Source organism: Mytilus galloprovincialis, chromosome 2 (assembly GCF_965363235.1).
Source record: "Mytilus galloprovincialis chromosome 2, xbMytGall1.hap1.1, whole genome shotgun sequence".
Lineage (NCBI taxonomy): Eukaryota > Metazoa > Mollusca > Bivalvia > Mytilida > Mytilidae > Mytilus > Mytilus galloprovincialis.
The window spans coordinates 18,085,099-18,107,324 of record NC_134839.1 but is presented as its reverse complement, the minus strand read 5'-3'; the positions used below and the strand labels follow the sequence as shown (position 1 = coordinate 18,107,324).

Here is a 22,226-nt window from a genome sequence, read left to right as displayed (position 1 = left end):
CAAAGTTGTCTCATGCCTATAAAATATTTTTTATATTTTCCCGGGCGCCTTTTCTTTTCCTCGGGCGCTAATTTTTCTTCCCCAGGCACTTTTTCTTTCCCCATGGTGCATTTTCTTCACCCGGGCGGTCCAGGGCTCATTTTAGTAGGACCCAATTATGTTAATAAACAGTTTTTAAAATCATTGTTTGCAATGTTTGCAAGAGGTATAAACATTAGGGTCTTACAAAAGAAGTGATGCTTTTATAATGGCAGTTAAATTGTTGGTTAAAAAATTTGAGCACATCAAATGGACCGGAGTGATACTGTATTTTTTTTAATGTCCACTACGAAACGGGTCAAATCTCCCTCAGTATTTGGTTTTAAAATTATGAAAAAAATATCAGTGTACAGCTTAATACGTGCTTTGATGAATACAATAAGTCTTGTTACTATTGCAATATAGGGATTGTGGGAAAAAAATAAAACATGTGAATATGTCAACTACGAAACACATCAAAATGTCCACTACGTAACACGAGTTGTACCTTCATATGTGAAGTACTGTCTAATCTTTATCGATAAAAAATGGTTCTCCAATTCAGACAAAAATGAGATCTTTCTAGTATACAAAGTAAAACAAACTTGAATGTCTATAGGAGACATTTAAAATTGCAATAAGATGTGTGTTTAGAAGCAGTTTTGAAGTGGACAAATGTCCCCTACGAAACAGAACATAAATTAGGAAAATAATAACATTTTAAAGAGTATTTGAAATTGCACTTTTTGTTTACAAACAGGTCTATAATAGAGGTATTTAAAATAACTCTTGAAATAAAATTTTAGACAAGTTGTTTTTCCATTTTTTTTAGGTCTGAAAGTCACCCTTTTATTGAAAAACGCCCTTATATCAACCATTTTGGTAAAGAAATCTACAAATTATACTCCCATAATACTTAGTATATGAAAATTGATTAGCATCATATATCAAACTGCCATTTGGTATGGTGGTTGGAAAAACCTAATTTAAATTAACATTTTTATTTTTTAATCTATTATTAACTGAACCTTCAACAACTGACTATGAAATAAATTTTAATGTGATTCTAGTATATGCTGCATAAGAATACTAAAATGTGAGTATTCAAACATCCAACTTTAACCAACACATTTTTCTGGTCCTAAAATATGCTTATCCTTGCAGAAAAAAACCTGACTATTCTGACATTTGTTTCTGGTCACCAAGTGTTTTGAATAACACAGGTTCCACTGTACATTTAAAAGTCATAAGTTAACTTACCACAATAGGAACAACATAGAAATTTAGAGTGGGTGTATACGTCTTTAGAAAATCTATTCTTCCATCAAAGAAGAAAAATGACAAGGCAGCTAAAAATATACATGAAAAAAGCTAATTAACACAGCTTGCTTGAAGGCAATTACAAAATCCTTTGACAGAAAATAGGACTTAGAAACAGTTCCAACATCCAGTGGATCATACACAGCAAGTTTTGAAGGGTTTTTAGTGGAAGATCTTTGTTCTTTTTCAAACACAATTTTTTTAATACAGCATAATTTTGTACAGTAATTGTTTTATCTGTGTTTTTGTAGCCAAGATAGTGTATATGCCTAATTTAAATTTTCAGGTAATTTTTTTCTTCCTTCATTGCATCTTAGCAACCCATTATTTTGAATTCTTTTTTGTTTGCCTATTTTTCTCTATTCTTCATTTCTATGTAAGGTATTTCTATAGTATTTGTTGGTTATTTCTATGTAAGGTATTTCTATAGTATTTGTTGGTTATTTCTATGTAAGGTATTTCTATAGTATTTGTTGGTTATTTCTATGTATGGTATTTCTATAGTATTTGTTGGTTATTTCTATGTAAGGTATTTCTATAGTATTTGTTGGTTATTTCTATGTGTGTTATTTCTATAGTATTTGTTGGTTATTTCTATGTAAGGTATTTCTATAGTATTTGTTGGTTATTTTCTATTCTATGTACGGTATTTCTATAGTATTTGTTGGTTATTTCTATGTAAGGTATTTCTATAGTATTTGTTGGTTATTTCTATGTAAGGTATTTCTATAGTATTTGTTGGTTATTTCTATGTAAGGTATTTCTATAGTATTTGTTGGTTATTTCTATGTACGGTATTTCTATAGTATTTGTTGGTTATTTCTATGTAAGGTATTTCTATAGTATTTGTTGGTTATTTCTATGTAAGGTATTTCTATAGTATTTGTTGGTTATTTCTATGTAAGGTATTTCTATAGTGTTTGTTGGTTATTTCTATGTAAGGTATTTCTATAGTATTTGTTGGTTATTTTCTATTCTATGTACGGTATTTCTATAGTATTTGTTGGTTATTTCTATGTACGGTATTTCTATAGTATTTGTTGGTTATTTCTATGTAAGGTATTTCTATAGTATTTGTTGGTTATTTTCTATGTATGGTATTTCTATAGTATTTGTTGGTTATTTCTATGTACGGTATTTCTATAGTATTTGTTGGTTATTTCTATGTAAGGTATTTCTATAGTATTTGTTGGTTATTTCTATGTAAGGTATTTCTATAGTATTTGTTGGTTATGTAAGGTATTTCTATAGTATTTGTTGGTTATTTCTATGTAAGGTATTTCTATAGTATTTGTTGGTTATTTCTATGTAAGGTATTTCTATAGTATTTGTTGGTTATTTCTATGTACGGTATTTCTATAGTATTTGTTGGTTATTTCTATGTAAGGTATTTCTATAGTATTTGTTGGTTATTTCTATGTAAGGTATTTCTATAGTATTTGTTGGTTATGTAAGGTATTTCTATAGTATTTGTTGGTTATTTCTATGTAAGGTATTTCTATAGTATTTGTTGGTTATTTCTATGTAAGGTATTTCTATAGTATTTGTTGGTTATTTCTATGTAAGGTATTTCTATAGTATTTGTTGGTTATTTCTATAGTATTTGTTGGTTATTTCTATGTAAGGTATTTCTATAGTATTTGTTGGTTATTTTCTATTCTATGTACGGTATTTCTATAGTATTTGTTGGTTATTTTCTATTCTATGTAAGGCATTTCTATAGTATTTGTTGGTTATTTCTATGTAAGGTATTTCTATAGTATTTGTTGGTTATTTCTATGTAAGGTATTTCTATAGTATTTGTTGGTTATTTTCTATTCTATGTACGGTATTTCTATAGTATTTGTTGGTTATTTTCTATTCTATGTAAGGCATTTCTATAGTATTTGTTGGTTATTTCTATGTAAGGTATTTCTATAGTATTTGTTGGTTATTTCTATGTAAGGTATTTCTATAGTATTTGTTGGTTATTTCTATGTACGGTATTTCTATAGTATTTGTTGGTTATTTTCTATTCTATGTACGGTATTTCTATAGTATTTGTTGGTTATTTTCTATTCTATGTACGGTATTTCTATAGTATTTGTTGGTTATTTTCTATTCTATGTAAGGCATTTCTATAGTATTTGTTGGTTATTTCTATGTAAGGTATTTCTATAGTATTTGTTGGTTATTTCTATGTAAGGTATTTCTATAGTATTTGTTGGTTATTTTCTATTCTATGTACGGTATTTCTATAGTATTTGTTGGTTATTTTCTATTCTATGTAAGGCATTTCTATAGTATTTGTTGGTTATTTCTATGTAAGGTATTTCTATAGTATTTGTTGGTTATTTCTATGTAAGGCATTTCTATAGTATTTGTTGGTTATTTCTATGTAAGGTATTTCTATAGTATTTGTTGGTTATTTCTATGTAAGGCATTTCTATAGTATTTGTTGGTTATTTCTATGTAAGGTATTTCTATAGTATTTGTTGGTTATTTTCTATTCTATGTACGGTATTTCTATAGTATTTGTTGGTTATTTTCTATTCTATGTACGGTATTTCTATAGTATTTGTTGGTTATTTTCTATTCTATGTAAGGCATTTCTATAGTATTTGTTGGTTATTTCTATGTAAGGTATTTCTATAGTATTTGTTGGTTATTTCTATGTAAGGTATTTCTATAGTATTTGTTGGTTATTTTCTATTTTATGTACGGTATTTCTATAGTATTTGTTGGTTATTTTCTATTCTATGTACGGTATTTCTATAGTATTTGTTGGTTATTTTCTATTCTATGTAAGGCATTTCTATAGTATTTGTTGGTTATTTCTATGTATGGTATTTCTATAGTATTTGTTGGTTATTTCTATGTAAGGTATTTCTATAGTATTTGTTGGTTATTTCTATGTATGGTATTTCTATAGTATTTGTTGGTTATTTCTATGTAAGGTATTTCTATAGTATTTGTTGGTTATTTTCTATTTTATGTACGGTATTTCTATAGTATTTGTTGGTTATTTTCTATTCTATGTACGGTATTTCTATAGTATTTGTTGGTTATTTTCTATTCTATGTAAGGCATTTCTATAGTATTTGTTGGTTATTTCTATGTATGGTATTTCTATAGTATTTGTTGGTTATTTCTATGTAAGGTATTTCTATAGTATTTGTTGGTTATTTCTATGTAAGGCATTTCTATAGTATTTGTTGGTTATTTCTATGTAAGGTATTTCTATAGTATTTGTTGGTTATTTCTATGTAAGGCATTTCTATAGTATTTGTTGGTTATTTTCTATTCTATGTAAGGCATTTCTATAGTATTTGTTGGTTATTTCTATGTAAGGTATTTCTATAGTATTTGTTGGTTATTTCTATGTAAGGTATTTCTATAGTATTTGTTGGTTATTTTCTATTTTATGTACGGTATTTCTATAGTATTTGTTGGTTATTTTCTATTCTATGTACGGTATTTCTATAGTATTTGTTGGTTATTTTCTATTCTATGTAAGGCATTTCTATAGTATTTGTTGGTTATTTCTATGTATGGTATTTCTATAGTATTTGTTGGTTATTTCTATGTAAGGTATTTCTATAGTATTTGTTGGTTATTTCTATGTATGGTATTTCTATAGTATTTGTTGGTTATTTCTATGTAAGGTATTTCTATAGTATTTGTTGGTTATTTTCTATTCTATGTACGGTATTTCTATAGTATTTGTTGGTTATTTTCTATTCTATGTAAGGCATTTCTATAGTATTTGTTGGTTATTTCTATGTAAGGTATTTCTATAGTATTTGTTGGTTATTTCTATGTAAGGTATTTCTATAGTATTTGTTGGTTATTTTCTATTTTATGTACGGTATTTCTATAGTATTTGTTGGTTATTTTCTATTCTATGTACGGTATTTCTATAGTATTTGTTGGTTATTTTCTATTCTATGTAAGGCATTTCTATAGTATTTGTTGGTTATTTCTATGTATGGTATTTCTATAGTATTTGTTGGTTATTTCTATGTAAGGTATTTCTATAGTATTTGTTGGTTATTTCTATGTATGGTATTTCTATAGTATTTGTTGGTTATTTCTATGTAAGGTATTTCTATAGTATTTGTTGGTTATTTTCTATTTTATGTACGGTATTTCTATAGTATTTGTTGGTTATTTTCTATTCTATGTACGGTATTTCTATAGTATTTGTTGGTTATTTCTATGTAAGGTATTTCTATAGTATTTGTTGGTTATTTCTATGTAAGGTATTTCTATAGTATTTGTTGGTTATTTCTATGTAAGGCATTTCTATAGTATTTGTTGGTTATTTCTATGTAAGGTATTTCTATAGTATTTGTTGGTTATTTCTATGTAAGGCATTTCTATAGTATTTGTTGGTTATTTCTATGTAAGGTATTTCTATAGTATTTGTTGGTTATTTTCTATTCTATGTACGGTATTTCTATAGTATTTGTTGGTTATTTTCTATTCTATGTAAGGTATTTCTATAGTATTTGTTGGTTATTTCTATGTAAGGTATTTCTATAGTATTTGTTGGTTATTTCTATGTAAGGTATTTCTATAGTATTTGTTGGTTATTTTCTATTCTATAAATCCCATTCATACCCTCAGTGTAGTGGTTATTCTGAATGGTTTTTAATTGTATGTTCTTTGTTTCTCCAGCTATTACAGAGATTAGAGGATAAGGGTTGTCTGGAAAACAAACATTGAATCAAGAATTCTTGGGAAAATAAAATAAAGGCTCATTCCAAACGTACCAAAACAAGAGGCTCTCAAAAGCCTGAATCGCTCACCTTAAATTTTTTGATTAAATCTTCCATGAATGATTATTTTGGGTTTTCAATTTATATAAATGGTTCTTCGATTCTGTCATATCTTCTTCAAAAGCAAAAACAAGAGTGGACACACTGAAATGTCTCGTTTGTCTCGTGTTCATAATATAATTTATGATGAAAGTATAAAAAACATTGTATACCCCAAGCATTACATTATTGCTGTTTACAGTTTATCTACATCTATAATAATATTCAAGATAATAACCAAAAACAGCAAAATTTCCTTAAAATTACCAATTCAGGGGCGGCAACCCAACAACAGGTTGTCCGATTCATCTGAAAATTTCAGGGCAGATAGATCTTGACCTGATAAACAATTTTACCCCATGTCAGATTTGCTCTAAATGCTTTGGTTTGTGAGTTATAAGCTAAAAACAGCATTTTACCCCTATGTTCTATTTTTAGCCATGGTGGCCATCTTGGTTGGTTAGCCGGGTCACCGGACACAATTTTAAACTAGATACCCTAATAATGATTTTGGCCATGTTTGGTTAAATTTGGCCAAGTAGTTTCAGAGGAGAAGTTTTTTGTAAAAGATAACTTAAGATTTACGGAAAATGGTTAAAAATTGACTATAAAGGGCCACAACTCCTAAAGAGGTCAACTGACCATTTGGGTCATGTTGACTTATTTGTAAATCTTACTTTGTTGAACATTTTTGCTGTTTACAGTTTATCTCTATCTATAATAATATTCATGATAATAACCAAAAACAGCAAAATTTCCTTAAAATAACCAATTCAGAGGCAGCAACCTAACAATCGGTTGTCTGATTCATCTGAAAATTTCAGGGCAGATAGATCTTGACCTGATAAACCATTTAACCTATGTCAGATTTGCTCTAAATGCTTTGGTTTTTGAGTTATAAGCCAAAAACTGATTTTACCCCTATGTTCTATTTTTAGCCATGGTGGCCATCTTGGTTAGTTGGCCGGGTCACCAGACACAATTTTTAAACTAGATACCTCAATGATGATTGTTGCCAAGTTTGGTTCAATTTGGCCAAGTAGTTTCAGAGGAGAAGATTTTTGTAAAAGGAAAATGGTTAAAAATTGACTATAAAGGGCCATAACTCCTAAAGGGGTCAACTGACCATTTCGGTCATGTCGACTTATTTGTAAATCTTACTTTGCTGAACATTTTTGCTGTTTTACAGTTTATCTCTATCTATAATAATATTCATGATAATAACCAAAAACAGCAAAATTTCCTTAAAATTACAAATTCAGGGGCAGCAACCTAGCAACGGGTTGACCGATTCATCTAAAATTTCAGGGCAGATAGATCTTGACCTGAGAAACAATTTTACCCAATGTCAGATTTGCTCTTAATGCTTTGGTTTTTGAGTTATAAGCTAAAAACTGCATTTTACCCCTATGTTCTATTTTTAGCCATGGCGGCCATGTTTTTTTGATGAAATGGGAATTAAAACACAAACTTTATTCTAGATACCCTAGGAATCAATCAGATGAAGTTTGGTTTGAATTGGTTCAGTAGGTTCAGAGGAGAAGATCTTTGAAATAGTTGACGACGACGACGACGACGACGGACGCCAAGTGATGGCAAAAGCTCACATTTCCTTTTGGAAAGGTGAGCTAAAAAGGTCCTTCTGCCCCTCAGAAATAAAAGCTTAAACTATTGTATAGATTAGACTGAATGTTGACCTCTAGATATCTTTTTGAGGTCACTGAATCTATATTCAAACTTAAAACTTCACCTAAAATATATATAACGCCTTATAGTGTTAAATCTTACCTGAGCCAGCAACTATTACAAGCTTGCCTATAAAGAGTAGAAAATCTGTTACTTTATCTATGACAACTACCCTGAAAAACAATAATAAAATGCTGTTTATTATCATAATAAAGCAAAAGTTTTTCACAAAGATTAATAATGCCTATGAAATTTCAAATACATCCAAAGTTAATAACTACAGTACAACCTTTAGAAGACTTGTTAATCTAATTGGAAGAATTTTCAGCATATTCATGGTCAAATGTTGTTTTTTTTTGGGGGGGGGGGGGTTGCAAAAGGTATCAATTATACGTCAACAAAGTCCCCTATTGCAGTAAGAAAATCAATAAAACCAAAAAAGCAATATAGTAATAAATATAAACTGTTATCACAGAGATATGTCTCGCTTTTTTGTAATTTCGATAATGCAAATGTTGAAATAAAAAATAGCAACTATGACTGAAGGTACATGGCTAAACAATATCCATGAAATGAGATGTGCCAATGCTAATACAACTGCATACCAAATACCATTGACTTATCATAAGTAGTTCTCTTCAAACAAACCTAAACACAAACTAATACATGTAAACTAAGCAAAATTTCAAAGTCAATACACCACAACTGAGGGGGAGGGTAAAAAAAAATCCATTGTTATGAAATGTGCCAATGTGCCAATATACAACTGCATACCAAGTATCATTGACCTACCACTACTGGTTCCCCATAAACTGACCTAATCACAAACTAATACATGAAAACTAAGCAAAAGTTTCAAAGTCAATACACCATAACTGAGGGGGAGGGTAAAAAAATTCCATGGTAATGAGATGTGCCAATGTTAATACAACTGCATACTAATTACCATTAACCTACAACTATTGGTTCCCCATAAACTGACCTAATCACAAACTAATACTTTAAAACTAAGCAAAAATTTCAAAGTCAATAGACCATGAATCAGGGGACGGGGCCAAATAATATCCATGGAAATGAGATATGCTGATGCTTATACAACTGCATACCAATTATCATTACTTTACCACTAGTGGTTCCCTGTAAACTGACCTAATCACAAACTAATACATGAAAACTAAGCAAAAGTTTCAAAGTCAATAGACCATAACTGAGGGGGGGGGGGGGGGTCAAATAATTTCCATGGTAATGAGATGTGCCAATACTTATACAAACTGCATACCAAATATCTTTGACTTACCACTAGTGGTTCACCATAAACTAGACCTAAACACAAACTAATTAGGAGATAACTGTATTGTATTTTAAGCTCCGACGGCATCAATTGGGGATTTGATGGTCGCAAATTAAGTTTACTGGCGACGCGTTAGCGAAGACAGTAAACGGGTATTTGCGACCAATTGATGCCATCGGAGCTTAAAATACAATATTGTTATCTCCATTCTAATGAAACTGACAGAAAACAACGTTTAAAATGTATTTAAAATCTGTCATATGCTGTCTGCGTTTGCTCGTACGTCCCGTGGCATTGTCAATTGATGCCATGTAAATAAGTGACGTTATCCAATCAAAATGAACGTTACAAACATTGTTGCATTAGAATACATTGTTGACGCCGCCGGAAACAGCATACCTATGTTTCGCTTTTTGACTCCGTCAAGCGAGACACTAAAATCGGTTACTTTCTTTTCTAACAGATGTGTTTCTGCAAAACTCTGTTCGTGTTACCTATTTTTTTTGTTAACTAGACCTTAAATTATTTCTAATCAAGTTTTCTTGTTTTTTTGTTTAATTTCACATTTTGGGAGGAATCAAAAGAGTATTTTACACAGCTAAATATGGTATATTAACAGAATTTTTGTTGCTATGTTGTAATTCATACAATTTATATATCTGATCACCAAAAAGAATAGTGACAACAATAATATGAAAATAAAATTTGTAAAATTGACTTTGTCCTCTTTCACAGGTAACACCTGCTTCATATCATGGTCTGTTGTGGTATTGAAAGCTTAATTTTGTAAAAAAAAGTTTATAATAAAATTCATTGCTCTTAAACATAAAATGGTCTTCACCTGACACAATTCCTCATGATCAACATGAAGGCATTTTTAGCTGATGTACAAAAGTTCTTCCCATGAGCTGCTATCTGCAAGAAGTGTTTGTTCACATAGTTAGTATATGAAATAATAGAGATTGACATATTTGTTTTTTAAACCATTTGAGACTTGAATGCTTTGTTTTGTATTTATAAGGTTGAACTAGTGTTGAACTGCACAAATTCTATATTCTTTGCTTCAAACAAAAATGTCCTTCATTAAAATAACATATAAATATGAATCAAAGAGCAGATTGCTCTGAGGGATACGATTGCCGTTGTTTCATTGACACATGTATACATGTAGCTGGATAATATTATTTTCAAAATTAATTCAACTGCACATTTTAAAATAGTTACAAAATAGCCAATCACGGATAAAAGTGTATGAACAATGTAATCAGGCCTATGTACTATTTTTGTACTATCAATTCCAAGTTTACTTTCCACAGCAGTGAGTCACTGAGACTCAGACTGAGAGAAGGTATTTCATTTCGTATCTTAACTCCTATTTTCCTACGTTAATTCTAGGATGAACCCCATTCCTAACTCTTTAAATATTTAATTTCCTTTGGGTCAGTGATCATGACTCCTTTCCGTACACATTTATCGGTTTAAAATGCGATCGTTTTTAATATAATACGACGTTTATTGACAGAACGAGCTAATACTTGACGTGTTGTTATTCAGAATTCGCGGAAGGAGTCTTCCATATTATCGTTTCGAGTTGTCTCCCTTCCGAAAGGGAGACAACTCGAAACGATAATATGGAAGACTCCATTTCGCCTGAAGGGGTGTTCTACGATAAGGATTCCTTTTTTTTTTTAAAATTTAAATGATGCATATGATTTAAAATTATGCAACAACAATAACCTTCAATAGCAGACATACAGAGAAAAAATCCCATGAGTTATAAATTAATTAACTGAGTGGAGAATCCAGAGCAACCATTCAATCTAAAACCCCTTGAAGTCAAGAAAACTATACGCATGCGCATAATTTCCAAAACAAACCCTGGAGCAAGAACGTAAAAATGTTTATTAAACGACCTAGATGGTTCTCTATTTCTTTATGGAAGTACAATCTCAAATATCAGTTTCATAACGGTAACATATAAGAAAAACTCCACTTCAGTTCTTAAATGACAGAAATAGATTTATCGGAATTCAGAGAATCTCGCATTTTATCAAAATTGGGAATTCCCTCTGACGTGTTTCTAAATTTATAAAAATACTAAATATAAATTCTGCTTAATTCTCATTTTCCGTGTTGTTTAAAACACGCATGTAAGTCAAGGGAATTATCAAACATGAAGATTATGAAAAGAACATTATAGGAAAGTTGTTTAAGTTCAATCCCTTTGTTTGTTTTTACCTTTTAAAGCAAGACAATCATAAGAATCTGAGATGTTCCTTAATGTTTAGAATAAAACGATTGACGTGAGGGCAATGCTCTGAGCCACTGGTATAAGTCTACAGATTGCTTGAAAGCAATCGTATCCCAAAAATACAACCTTGAATAGAGAATCTTTACAAATCTATTATGTTTTTATCTTGGATAGTAAATAAAGAATTAAAATAAGGAAACAAATGCCAACCTATAAATCTTATTTCCAAAAAGAAGGAAATGAAATCTCATTAAAATCTTGACTAAATAGCTTTTAGCTTAAAAAGTAAAGACTACTGATAGAATTTAATGCATAGTTAAAACAAAGCTCTTTGATAGGGGATTTCATTCAAAACAACTTCAAACAAGTGAAACTGTGAGCTTCTGCTTACTGATGATTTCCTGCCCACTAACTACAACGGTATACTCCCACTTTTTTAAAGCAAGGGTATACAAAATCACAACAGGAGCATTTTTCAACAACTGTACTTAAAGGACAAATCATTGCTTTATTTGGTTTATACGCATGACACATTGAAAAAGAAAACTGACATAATACTGGTGACCATTTGTTTAGTTTTAATTTGAAAGATGCATATTTTAGGGTTTAAAATTGCGATTTAAAAGCTGCTCACAAAAAATCATGCACATATCTGTAATTTCTTTCACAAGTAAATAAACCTTGAGCAGAAATTGTAATATGTCATACAACAAACTCAATAATAGGATAGATTTACTATGATAACCAAAGGCTGGGTCATAAAGACTGCTGGTTGTCTGTTAGTTCCTTGTACAATTGCATTTAAGTTGCTGCTGTAAAATTCAGTATTGAGAGAATGACATTTAGCTTTTTTTTAAGAGACTAATATCTTCCCTACATCTTTATTTTTGCTGTTTAAATTCTACAATGGAAAATAAAACTCTCCTTGAAATTTCCATAGCGCAAGTTTACAGTATAATTTTGTTTTTAACTATACACCATGGAACAATTTCAAAAACTCATAATATACATATACAAACTTATATACCATTATATAGGCGTTCTTGTTCAGGAAACGTAAAAACTTCTCCAAACACCAGAAACAACACTTCATACATCTACAATAAAAATTAAAGTACTGAAGAACTGAAAATATTCTTTCGCATGCGTTAACCCAAATTTTCAATATTCATGATTTGTTTCTGATACTGTATACTGTAAATCCAGAAATTATTGCGTGCATTTATCATTGTGATTTTGTCATTTTAAACTAAAACGCTATTCTAAATTTTGCGATCCTAAGAAAAATCCTGTTTTATTCATAAAAAAAAAATCAAATGCCAGTTTAAATTATTGTGATTATAATCCTGTCCCATTTTTTGCAATAATAAAAACATCGCAATAATTTCTGAATTTACAATATGTATTTCTCATGATAATACATTTTCATATCATTTGTTACTGACACTGTATATATATTTCTTGCAACAAAACCATGTCATATCCAATGTAAAATGTCCCAAAGAAGGTCATTTCAATTTGATTTACAACTTTTTCTGTGAGTAATAATCATAAAGTATTAATTGGTACATAACAACCTACAAGGAATCACTGTCTGTCGACTTCAGTTATGTTGACATTTTTTATGCTCATAATTTCCTGATTATAGTTTTCATCAATACAAAACTAGAGGCTCTAAAGAGCCTGTGTCGCTCACCTTGGTCTATGTGAATATTAATCAAAGGATGCAGATGGATTCATGACAAAATTGTGTTTTGGTGATGGTGATGTGTTTGTACATCTTACTTTACTAAACAGTCTTGCTGCTTACAATTATCTCTATCTATAATGAACTTGGCCCAGTAGTTTCAGTGGAAAATGTTAATAAAAATTTACAAATTTTATGAAAATTGTTAAAAATTGACTATAAAGGACAATAACTCCTTAGGGGGTCAATTGACCATTTCGGTCATGTTGACTTATTTGTAAATCTTACTTTGCTGAACATTATTGCTGTTTACAGTTTATCTCTATCTATAATAATATTCAACAAGAGTGCACACGCTGAAATGTCTCGCCTTCTATACTAATCATTGATATTATGTTGATAGTCCTAAGTATAAAGTTAAGCATTATAACAACTGTCACATAAACTTAACATTAACCAAGATAACTAAACAAAGACCAATGAAACTTGAAAATGAGGTCAAGGTCAGATGAACCATGCCAGGCAGACATGTACAGCTAACAATGCTTCTATACAACATATATAGTTGACCCATTACTTATAGTTTAAGAAAAATAGACCAAAACACAAAAACATAACACTGTGCAATGAACCGTGAAAATGAGGTCATGGTCAAATAAAACCTGCGCGACTGACATAAAGATCATAAAATATTTCCATACACCAAATATAGTTGACCTATGGCATATAGTATTAGATAAAAAGACAAAAACTCAAAAACTTAACTTTGACCACTGAACCATGAAAATGAGGTCAAGGTCACATGACATCTGCCCGCTAGACATGTACACCTTACAATCATTCCATACAACAAATATAGTAGACCTATTGCATATAGTATGAGAAAAATAGACCAAAACACAAAAATTTAACTATAACCACTGAACCATGAAAATGAGGTCAAGGTCAGATGACACCTGCCAGTTGGACATGTACACCTTACAGTCCTTCCATACACCGAATATACTAGCCCTATTGCTTATAGTATCTGAGATATGGACTTGACCACCAAAACTTAACCTTGTTCACTGATCCATGAAATGAGGTTGAGGTCAAGTGAAAACTGTCTGACAGACATGAGGACCTTGCAAGGTACGCACATATGAAATATAGTTATCCTATTACTTATAATAAGAGAGAATTCAACATTACAAAAAATTTGAACTTTTTTTTCAAGTGGTCACTGAACCATGAAAATGAGGTCAAGGACATTGGACATGTAACTAACAGAAACTTCGTAACATGAGGCATCTATATACAAAGTATGAAGCATCCAGGTCTTCCACCTTCTAAAATATAAAGCTTTTAAGAAGTTAGCTAACACCGCCGCTGGATCACTATCCCTATGTCGAGCTTTCTGCAACAAAAGTTGCAGGCTCGACAATAACAGGAAAATTTTTTTAAAATTACCAATTCAGGGGCAGCAACTTAACAACTGGTTGTCCGATCAATCTGAAAATTTCAGGGCAGATAGATCTTGACCTGATATACAATTTAACGCCGTCAGATTTGCTTTAAATGCTTTGGTTTTTGAGTTATAAGCCAAACACTGCATTTTACCCCTATGTGCTATTTTTAGCCGTGGTGGCCATCTTGGTTGGATAGCCGGGTCATCGAACACATTTTTCAAACTAGATACCCAAAAGATGATTGTGGCCAAGTTTGGATTAATTTTGCACAGTAGTTTTAGAGTAGAAGATTTTTGAAAAAGATTACTAAGATTCACGAAAAATGGGTTAAAAATTGACTATAAAGGGCAATAACTCCTAAAGGGTCATGTTGACTTATTTGTTAATCTTATTTTGCTGAACATTATTGCTGTTAACTGCAGTTTATCTCTATCTATAATAATATTCAAGATAATAACCAAAAACAGCAAAATTTTCTTAAAATTACCAACTCAGGGGCAGCAACCCAACAACAGGTTGTCTGATTCATCTGAAAATTTCAGGGCAGATAGATCTTGACCAGATAAACAATTTTACTTCATGTCAGATTTGCTCTAAATGCTTTGGTTTTTGAGTTATAAGCCAAAAACTGCATTTACCCCTATGTTCTATTTTTAGCCGTGGCGGCAATCTTGGTTGGTTGGCTGGGTCACGCCACACATTTTTTAAACTAGATACCCTAATAATAATTGTGGCCAAGTTCGGTTAAATTTGGCCCAGTAGTTTCAGAGGAGAAGATTTTTGTAAAAGTTAACGATGACGGAGGACGACGACGGAGGACGACGACGACAACGACAACGGACGACGCCAGACGCCAAGTGATGAGAAAAGCTCACTTGGCCCTTTGGGCCAGGTGAGCTAAAACTGGGGGAAATTGTCTTAGAGTCAGACATAACAATATATTTATTAAAGAACACTCAACATGTTTGCCCATAGTGTTTCAGAGGAGAATAATGCCAATGAATGCGACAACGCATAATGAAGGTATTTAAAACAGCTCGCATGGACCATTGTCCAGGTGAGCTAAAAAGACAAAGTTCCTAAAAAAAATCCTCCCGTATGATCTCTCAAATTACTTTATAAACTTCACTTAACCATACTTATAACCGTAAACAGAAATAGCTACCATCTCATAAAAAAAACCACCAGTATGCCTCTGTGTAACAGATCAATGTCAGTATAATTAATTATACTATAGGAATTCTGTTACATCAGTTACAAACAAAAAACATAAGAAATGAAAAGCGAAAACCAAAAGCATTAGAAATTGGAAGTGAGAACCATCCTTAATATTTATTTTGAATTGTAATATCTTTTGATGAAGAAAACATGAAGGTTATTGAAAATAAAACTTACTTAAAAGCATTACAGATTTTTTTTAAAAAATGTGTCAAATATACCTTACAGCATGGCATGTTATTCAGGACACAGACGGACAATAAAATTGATTCACACATAAATGTTTAAAAGGACTAATTAATCAAGTTAACTCATGGTAGGGTATACAATTCTGCATTTCAAAAGGCATCCTCTAACCATTTCAAAAATTAGTTGTAAAAGTTCATAATTGGGAAGAAAGATAGCTGACATATATTTTCTAGTATCTGAGAAACAAACCTAACCACAAAAACTTAACATCGCCAATTAATTAATAAAATGATGTCAAGACCAGATGAAGTGGGTCTCATAGGGGCGAAGTGTGACAAGTGAAAGTCGAACAATTAAGCATGAAAATGGGAAACGAAGTCCAGCCAGACAAAGAAAATTTCATGCGCTATTATGGCAACGAGAAGCGGGATACAGGATTCTCACTAAACAATAAGCGGGATTAGGGAGCAGACCCCAAATGAACACTGCCAGACACATATGTACCCAACACAATTCACAAAAAAATTAGTTTACTCACTACTTATATGCTTAAACAATCTGAGAAAAAGAACATAATCAAAAAAACTTAACATAGCTATTGAACAATGAAAGGTCAAGGTCAGTCAACCCCTGCTAGATAGACAGGTACATCTTTCATTCATCCATACACAAAATACTGTTTACTATTCAGCTCATAGTATCATAGAAACAGACATATTCAGGGAAATTTAATATTCACAAATTAAACTAACACAAAAGAGGTCCATGTCAGATGAACTATACTAGACAGACATGTTCACCTTACAATATTTCCATAAAACATACAAAGTTAACCTACTGCTTATAAGATATGGAAAAGACAAAATCACAAAACTTTAACCTTGATCAAACAAAATGACGCAGAGGTCAGGTGAACATTGTCTGAAGAAGACCATACAAAGATCAAACATATCAAATTTAGTTGCCCAATTACCACATAGTAAGGGAGAAATTCATCACTGAACCATGAAAATGAGGTCAAGGACAATGGACATATGCATGACAGAAACTTGGTCACATAAGGCATCTATATACATACAAGGTTAGATGTACCAAAATGTTGTTAGGTTTTAAAATATACTTTTACACACAATCTGTGTTTGAAAGTTAAAACTAGCAATCAGCAGAGAAGCTATTTTTTTTAAAAGTATCTGATATACTATATAGCTACTATGGAGAAAAAAAACTTACTTCACAAAAAATTTAGCAACAGGGTTCTCAGATCCTTTTAATTTACCATCTACATATTCCAGTAAGACTCTAATGATCTGTATAATGGCTATTATCAGAGATCCAAAGGCTAGAGATCCTAGATGGTACCTGAAATAAAAGTAAAACTTTAAAATATTTGAAATGTCATAAAAAAGTACAAGGTAAGTTTACTGCAGACAATTGAGAAAAAAAAATGTTTCTTCATGGCAGTGAATAATAACAAATGCTTTCTACAAACCTATTTGAAAGCATATTTTGTCAAATACTGTGGATTGAATTATTTTCGTGGGTACCAATTTTCGTTGATTACATAAAACATGCATGTTCGTGGATATTTAATTTCGTGGTTTTGCCAAAGTCTGCATATAAGCCTATAGAAATTTTGTTATTCCTTGAACATTTAATTTCGTTGTTCACTTGTACCCAGGAAAGCCACGAAAATTGGTATCCAACGAATAATAATGAATCCACAGTAACATTTAATTTGTTTGTTCACAATATACTCACATAAATAAGTACTACACAAATATTATTTGAATTGAGTATCTAGTTTCTAGTTCGTGTTATTTGTAGTCTGCAGTACCCCACAAAATTAAGGGGGTGGGTACAGGAGATAACTCTTTACATCAATAATTTCATCAATGATTCTGAAGCATTTATGTTAAACAGAATTAAAATAATCTGTGTACCATAAAAGATGAAAAATATATGTAGAATTCAAATCTATGGTGGGTTCTACATCTATGGCAAATTACTAAACTAAGGTATTAAAATAGGAAGTCCCAAACACCAACAATTCACAATCTATGGCAATCATTTTGTTTTCTCCCAAATGTAAGATAGATTTTGATATTATGTAATTTTCTGTCCCAAATAGATAACATCTTGTAACGTCCAAGCTGCCACCAACAATGATTGTATTTTCATATAGAAGTTACTTTCAGATACTTTTTTTATTAGTTCCTTTCCACTAAAAATGGCACATGTTTCAGATATTTCTCATTTGAGATCTTAACAAATGAAAATCATCCTCCCAATTTGGAGAGGATTCAACAAAATATGAATTAGACGTTATCCTACAGGTAGCAGTTTTGTAATTACAACTCCAGTTCCAACTTGATTTGTGTTTTGTGGTAATAAGCATTTTGTGTAAGTTTTATAACATTTGTTTGAGAGCGGAATCTGATTATGGAGAAAGCCTGGACAGATGGACAAGGGTAGCACTCAATGCCCATCTCTGTTACAGCGGAGGCATAAATAAGGATCTCTAATCACAGGGTCAATCACAGAATAGTCATACCAGTTTTGACCCCAGAATGACAAACATTATATTATCCTGTATTATCCTACTGCCAAAAAAGGCATATTAATTATTAAACTGATAATAAACTTCAACCTGTGTCCAGGTATGGTAACTGATCTTCATGCAGACTATTACCTTGTGAACTAGCACGTTAATAATCACTTAGCTATCGTCCAAAGTATGAACTAACACGTTAATAATCACTTAGCTATCGTCCAAAGTATGAACTAACACGTTAATAATCACTTAGCTCTGCCCAAACTATGAACTAGCATGTTAATAATCACTTAGCTATCGTCCAAAGTATGAACTAACACGTTAATAATCACTTAGCTATCGTCCAAAGTATGAACTAACACGTTAATAATCACTTAGCTATCGTCCAAAGTATGAACTAACATGTTAATAATCACTTAGCTCTGCCCAAAGTATAAACTAACACGTTAATAATCACTTAGCTCTGCCCAAAGTATAAACTAACACGTTAATAATCACTTAGCTCTGCCCAAAGTATGAACTAACACGTTAATAATCACTTAGCTCTGCCCAAAGTATAAACTAACACGTTAATAATCACTTAGCTCTGCCCAAACTATGAACTAACACGTTAATAATCACTTAGCTCTGCCCAAAGTATGAACTAACACGTCAATAATCACTTAGCTATCGTCCAAAGTATGAACTAACACGTTAATAATCACTTAGCTATCGTCCAAAGTATAAACTAACACGTTAATAATCACTTAGCTCTGCCCAAAGTATAAACTAACACGTTAATAATCACTTAGCTATCGTCCAAAGTATGAACTAACACGTTAATAATCACTTAGCTATCGTCCAAAGTATGAACTAACACGTTAATAATCACTTAGCTATCGTCCAAAGTATAAACTAACACGTTAATAATCACTTAGCTATCGTCCAAAGTATAAACTAACACGTTAATAATCACTTAGCTATCATCCAAAGTATGAACTAACACGTTAATAATCACTTAGCTCTGCCCAAACTATGAACTAGCATGTTAATAATCACTTAGCTATCGCCCAAAGTATGAACTAACACGTTAATAATCACTTAGCTATCGTCCAAAGTATAAACTAACACGTTAACAATCACTTAGCTATCGCCCAAAATGTGAACTAGCACGTTAATAATCACTTACCAGTAGCTTTCGCCCAAAGTACAAAGCAGGGTAAATATACCTATTACATTAACATATTCTTATCCTGAATATACATTTATTAACCTCTGGAGGTTAAGCAGACAATCATCATCATTATCATCAATTTGTGTTGGTTAATTTTATGATTTTTTAAAGACAAGTTTCCTAAAACCTCTCAGCTGAATACACTCTGGGGACAACAACTGACTGATCACATTCAAAAATGGAAATTAATCCAACATTAATCACTACTTGAAGGGTTATCATTTTATTAAAAAGAAGTGGAAAATTGCTATATTGGATCGAATTATGATCTTAAGTACAATAATTAAGGATAAATCTGTCAATAAAACAAAACTAGAGGCTCTAAAGAGCTGCGTCGCTCACCTCAGTCTATGTGCATATTAAACAAATTACACAGATGGATTCATGATAAAATTGTGTTTTGGTGATGGTGATGTGTTTGTAGATCTTATCTACTGAAATTCTTGCTACTTACAATTTTCTCTATCTATAATAAACTTGGCCCTTTCGTTACAGAGGAAAATATCTTGTAAAAATTTACAAAAAATTATCAAATTAGTGAAAATTGTTAAAAATTGACTATAAAGGGCAATAACTCCTTAAGGGGTCAATTGACCATTTTGATTATGTTGACTTATTTGTAGATCTTACTTTGCTAAACGTTACTGCTGTTTACAGTTTATCTCTATCTATAATAGTATTCAAGATAATAACCAAAAATAGCAAAATTTCTTAAAAAATTACCAATTTGGGGACAGCAACCAACAACCAGTTGTCCAATTCATCTGAAAATTTCAGGGCAGATTGACATTAACTTGATAAACAATTAAACTGCTTGTCAGATTTGCTTTAAATGCTATGGTTTCAAAGTTATAAGCCAAAATCTTCATTTTACCCCTATGTTCTATTTTTAGCCATGGCTGCCATCTTGGTTGGTTGGCTGGGTCACCGCACACATTTTTAAACTAGATACCCTAATAATGATTGTGGCTAAGTTAAATCAAATTTGGCCCAGTAGTTTCAGGAGAAGATTTTTGTAGAAGATTTCAAAAATTTACGAAAAATTGGTTAAAAAATTCGTAAGGGTTCCGCGGAACCCAGTGTGTCGCCTACTTTTGCTGTTAATCGCAGATTCAACAAAAATGAGGAAAAACATCAATAAAAATTTCCCTCTCGATACTGTCTTTTGATTGAAAGAAGCTTCCAAGTTTGGTAAAAAAATCCAGGATAGTTTATGAATCTAATAAATGTTTTATAAACTTTAACTGCAGACTGTATGTAATGTTTACTGGAAGAAAAACTAAGTCATTTTATAAGTAAAATACGGAAAAAGTGAATTTTTTTTTTACAAAATTTACTTCTGAATAATATCTTATGATCAGAAACAAGCTTTTGTCTAAGTTTGATAGAAATCCAGGATAGTTTAAGAAAATTATAAAAATTTAAAAACTTAAACCACAGAGTGAATGTTTTGTTTCTGGCAAAAAAACTAAGTCCATTTATAAGTAAAATACGGAAAAGTGGAAATTTATTTTTACAAAATTTTCTTCTTGATACTATCTTATGATCATAAACAAGCTTCTGTCCAAGTTTGGTACAAATCAAGGATAGTTTATGAAAGTTATTAAAATTTTAAAAACTTTAACCACAGAGTGAATGTAATGTTTCCTCGCAGAAAAACTAAGTCCATTTATAAGTAAAATACGGAAAAAATGGAATTTTATTTTTACAAAATTTACTTCTGGATACTTTCTTATGATCATAAACAAGCTTCTGTCCAAGTTTGGTAGAAATTCAGTATAGTTTAAGAAAGTTATTAAAATTTCAAAAACTTTAACCACAGAGTGAATATTTGTGGACGCCGCCGCCGACGACACCGACGACGACGGAATGTAGGATCGCTTAGTCTCGCTTTTTCGACTAAAGTCGAAGGCTAGACAAAAATGACTATAATGACCATTTTGGTCTTGTTGACTTACTTGTAGATCATACTTTACTGAACATTATGATGCTTACAGTTTATCTCTATCTATAATAATATTCAAAATAATAACCAAAAACTGCAAAATTTACATAAAATTACCAATTTAGTGGCAGCAACCCAACAACAGGTTCTCTGATTCATCTGAAAATTTCAGGGCAGTTAAATCTTGACCGGATAAACAATTTCACCCCACGTCAGATTTGCTCTAAATGCTTTGGTTTCGGAGATACAAGCCAAAATCTACATTTTACCCCTATGTTCTATTTTTAGCCATGGCGGCCATCTTGGTTGGTTGGCTGGGTCATCGGACACATTTTTTAAACTAGATACCCCAATGTAATTGTGGCCAAGTTTGGTTAAATTTGACCCAGTAGTTTCGAGGAGAAGATTTTTGTAAAAGTTAACAGACGACGAAGGTCGCAAAGTGATGAGAAAAGCTCAGTTGGCCCTTCAGGCCCGGTGAGCTAAAAAGCAACATCTTATTAGGTTTATAAAAATTCAAGCTGAAATATTAAAACTTATAGCTTATGACAAGGTACTGAATGATAGGATACAAAAAAAATTGAGAATGGAAATGGGGAAGGTGTCAAAA

General features: G+C 31.4%; 1 protein-coding gene across 4 annotated transcripts in view; it reads right to left on the bottom strand.

Moving 5' to 3' along the window:
• The window catches only part of LOC143063037 (choline transporter-like protein 2), a 152,273-nt gene that overhangs the window by 19,581 nt on the left and 110,466 nt on the right, over positions 1 to 22,226 (bottom strand). For all 4 annotated transcript variants that reach the window (XM_076234949.1, XM_076234950.1, XM_076234951.1 and 1 more), the window contains exons 17-21: positions 17,138 to 17,266; positions 12,393 to 12,462; positions 9,956 to 10,029; positions 7,926 to 7,996; positions 1,279 to 1,367 (exon numbers count right to left, since the gene is read on the bottom strand). In XM_076234949.1, the coding sequence (XP_076091064.1) occupies positions 1,279 to 1,367; positions 7,926 to 7,996; positions 9,956 to 10,029; positions 12,393 to 12,462; positions 17,138 to 17,266 (433 nt within the window). The remainder of the gene's footprint in view (positions 1 to 1,278; positions 1,368 to 7,925; positions 7,997 to 9,955; positions 10,030 to 12,392; positions 12,463 to 17,137; positions 17,267 to 22,226) is intronic.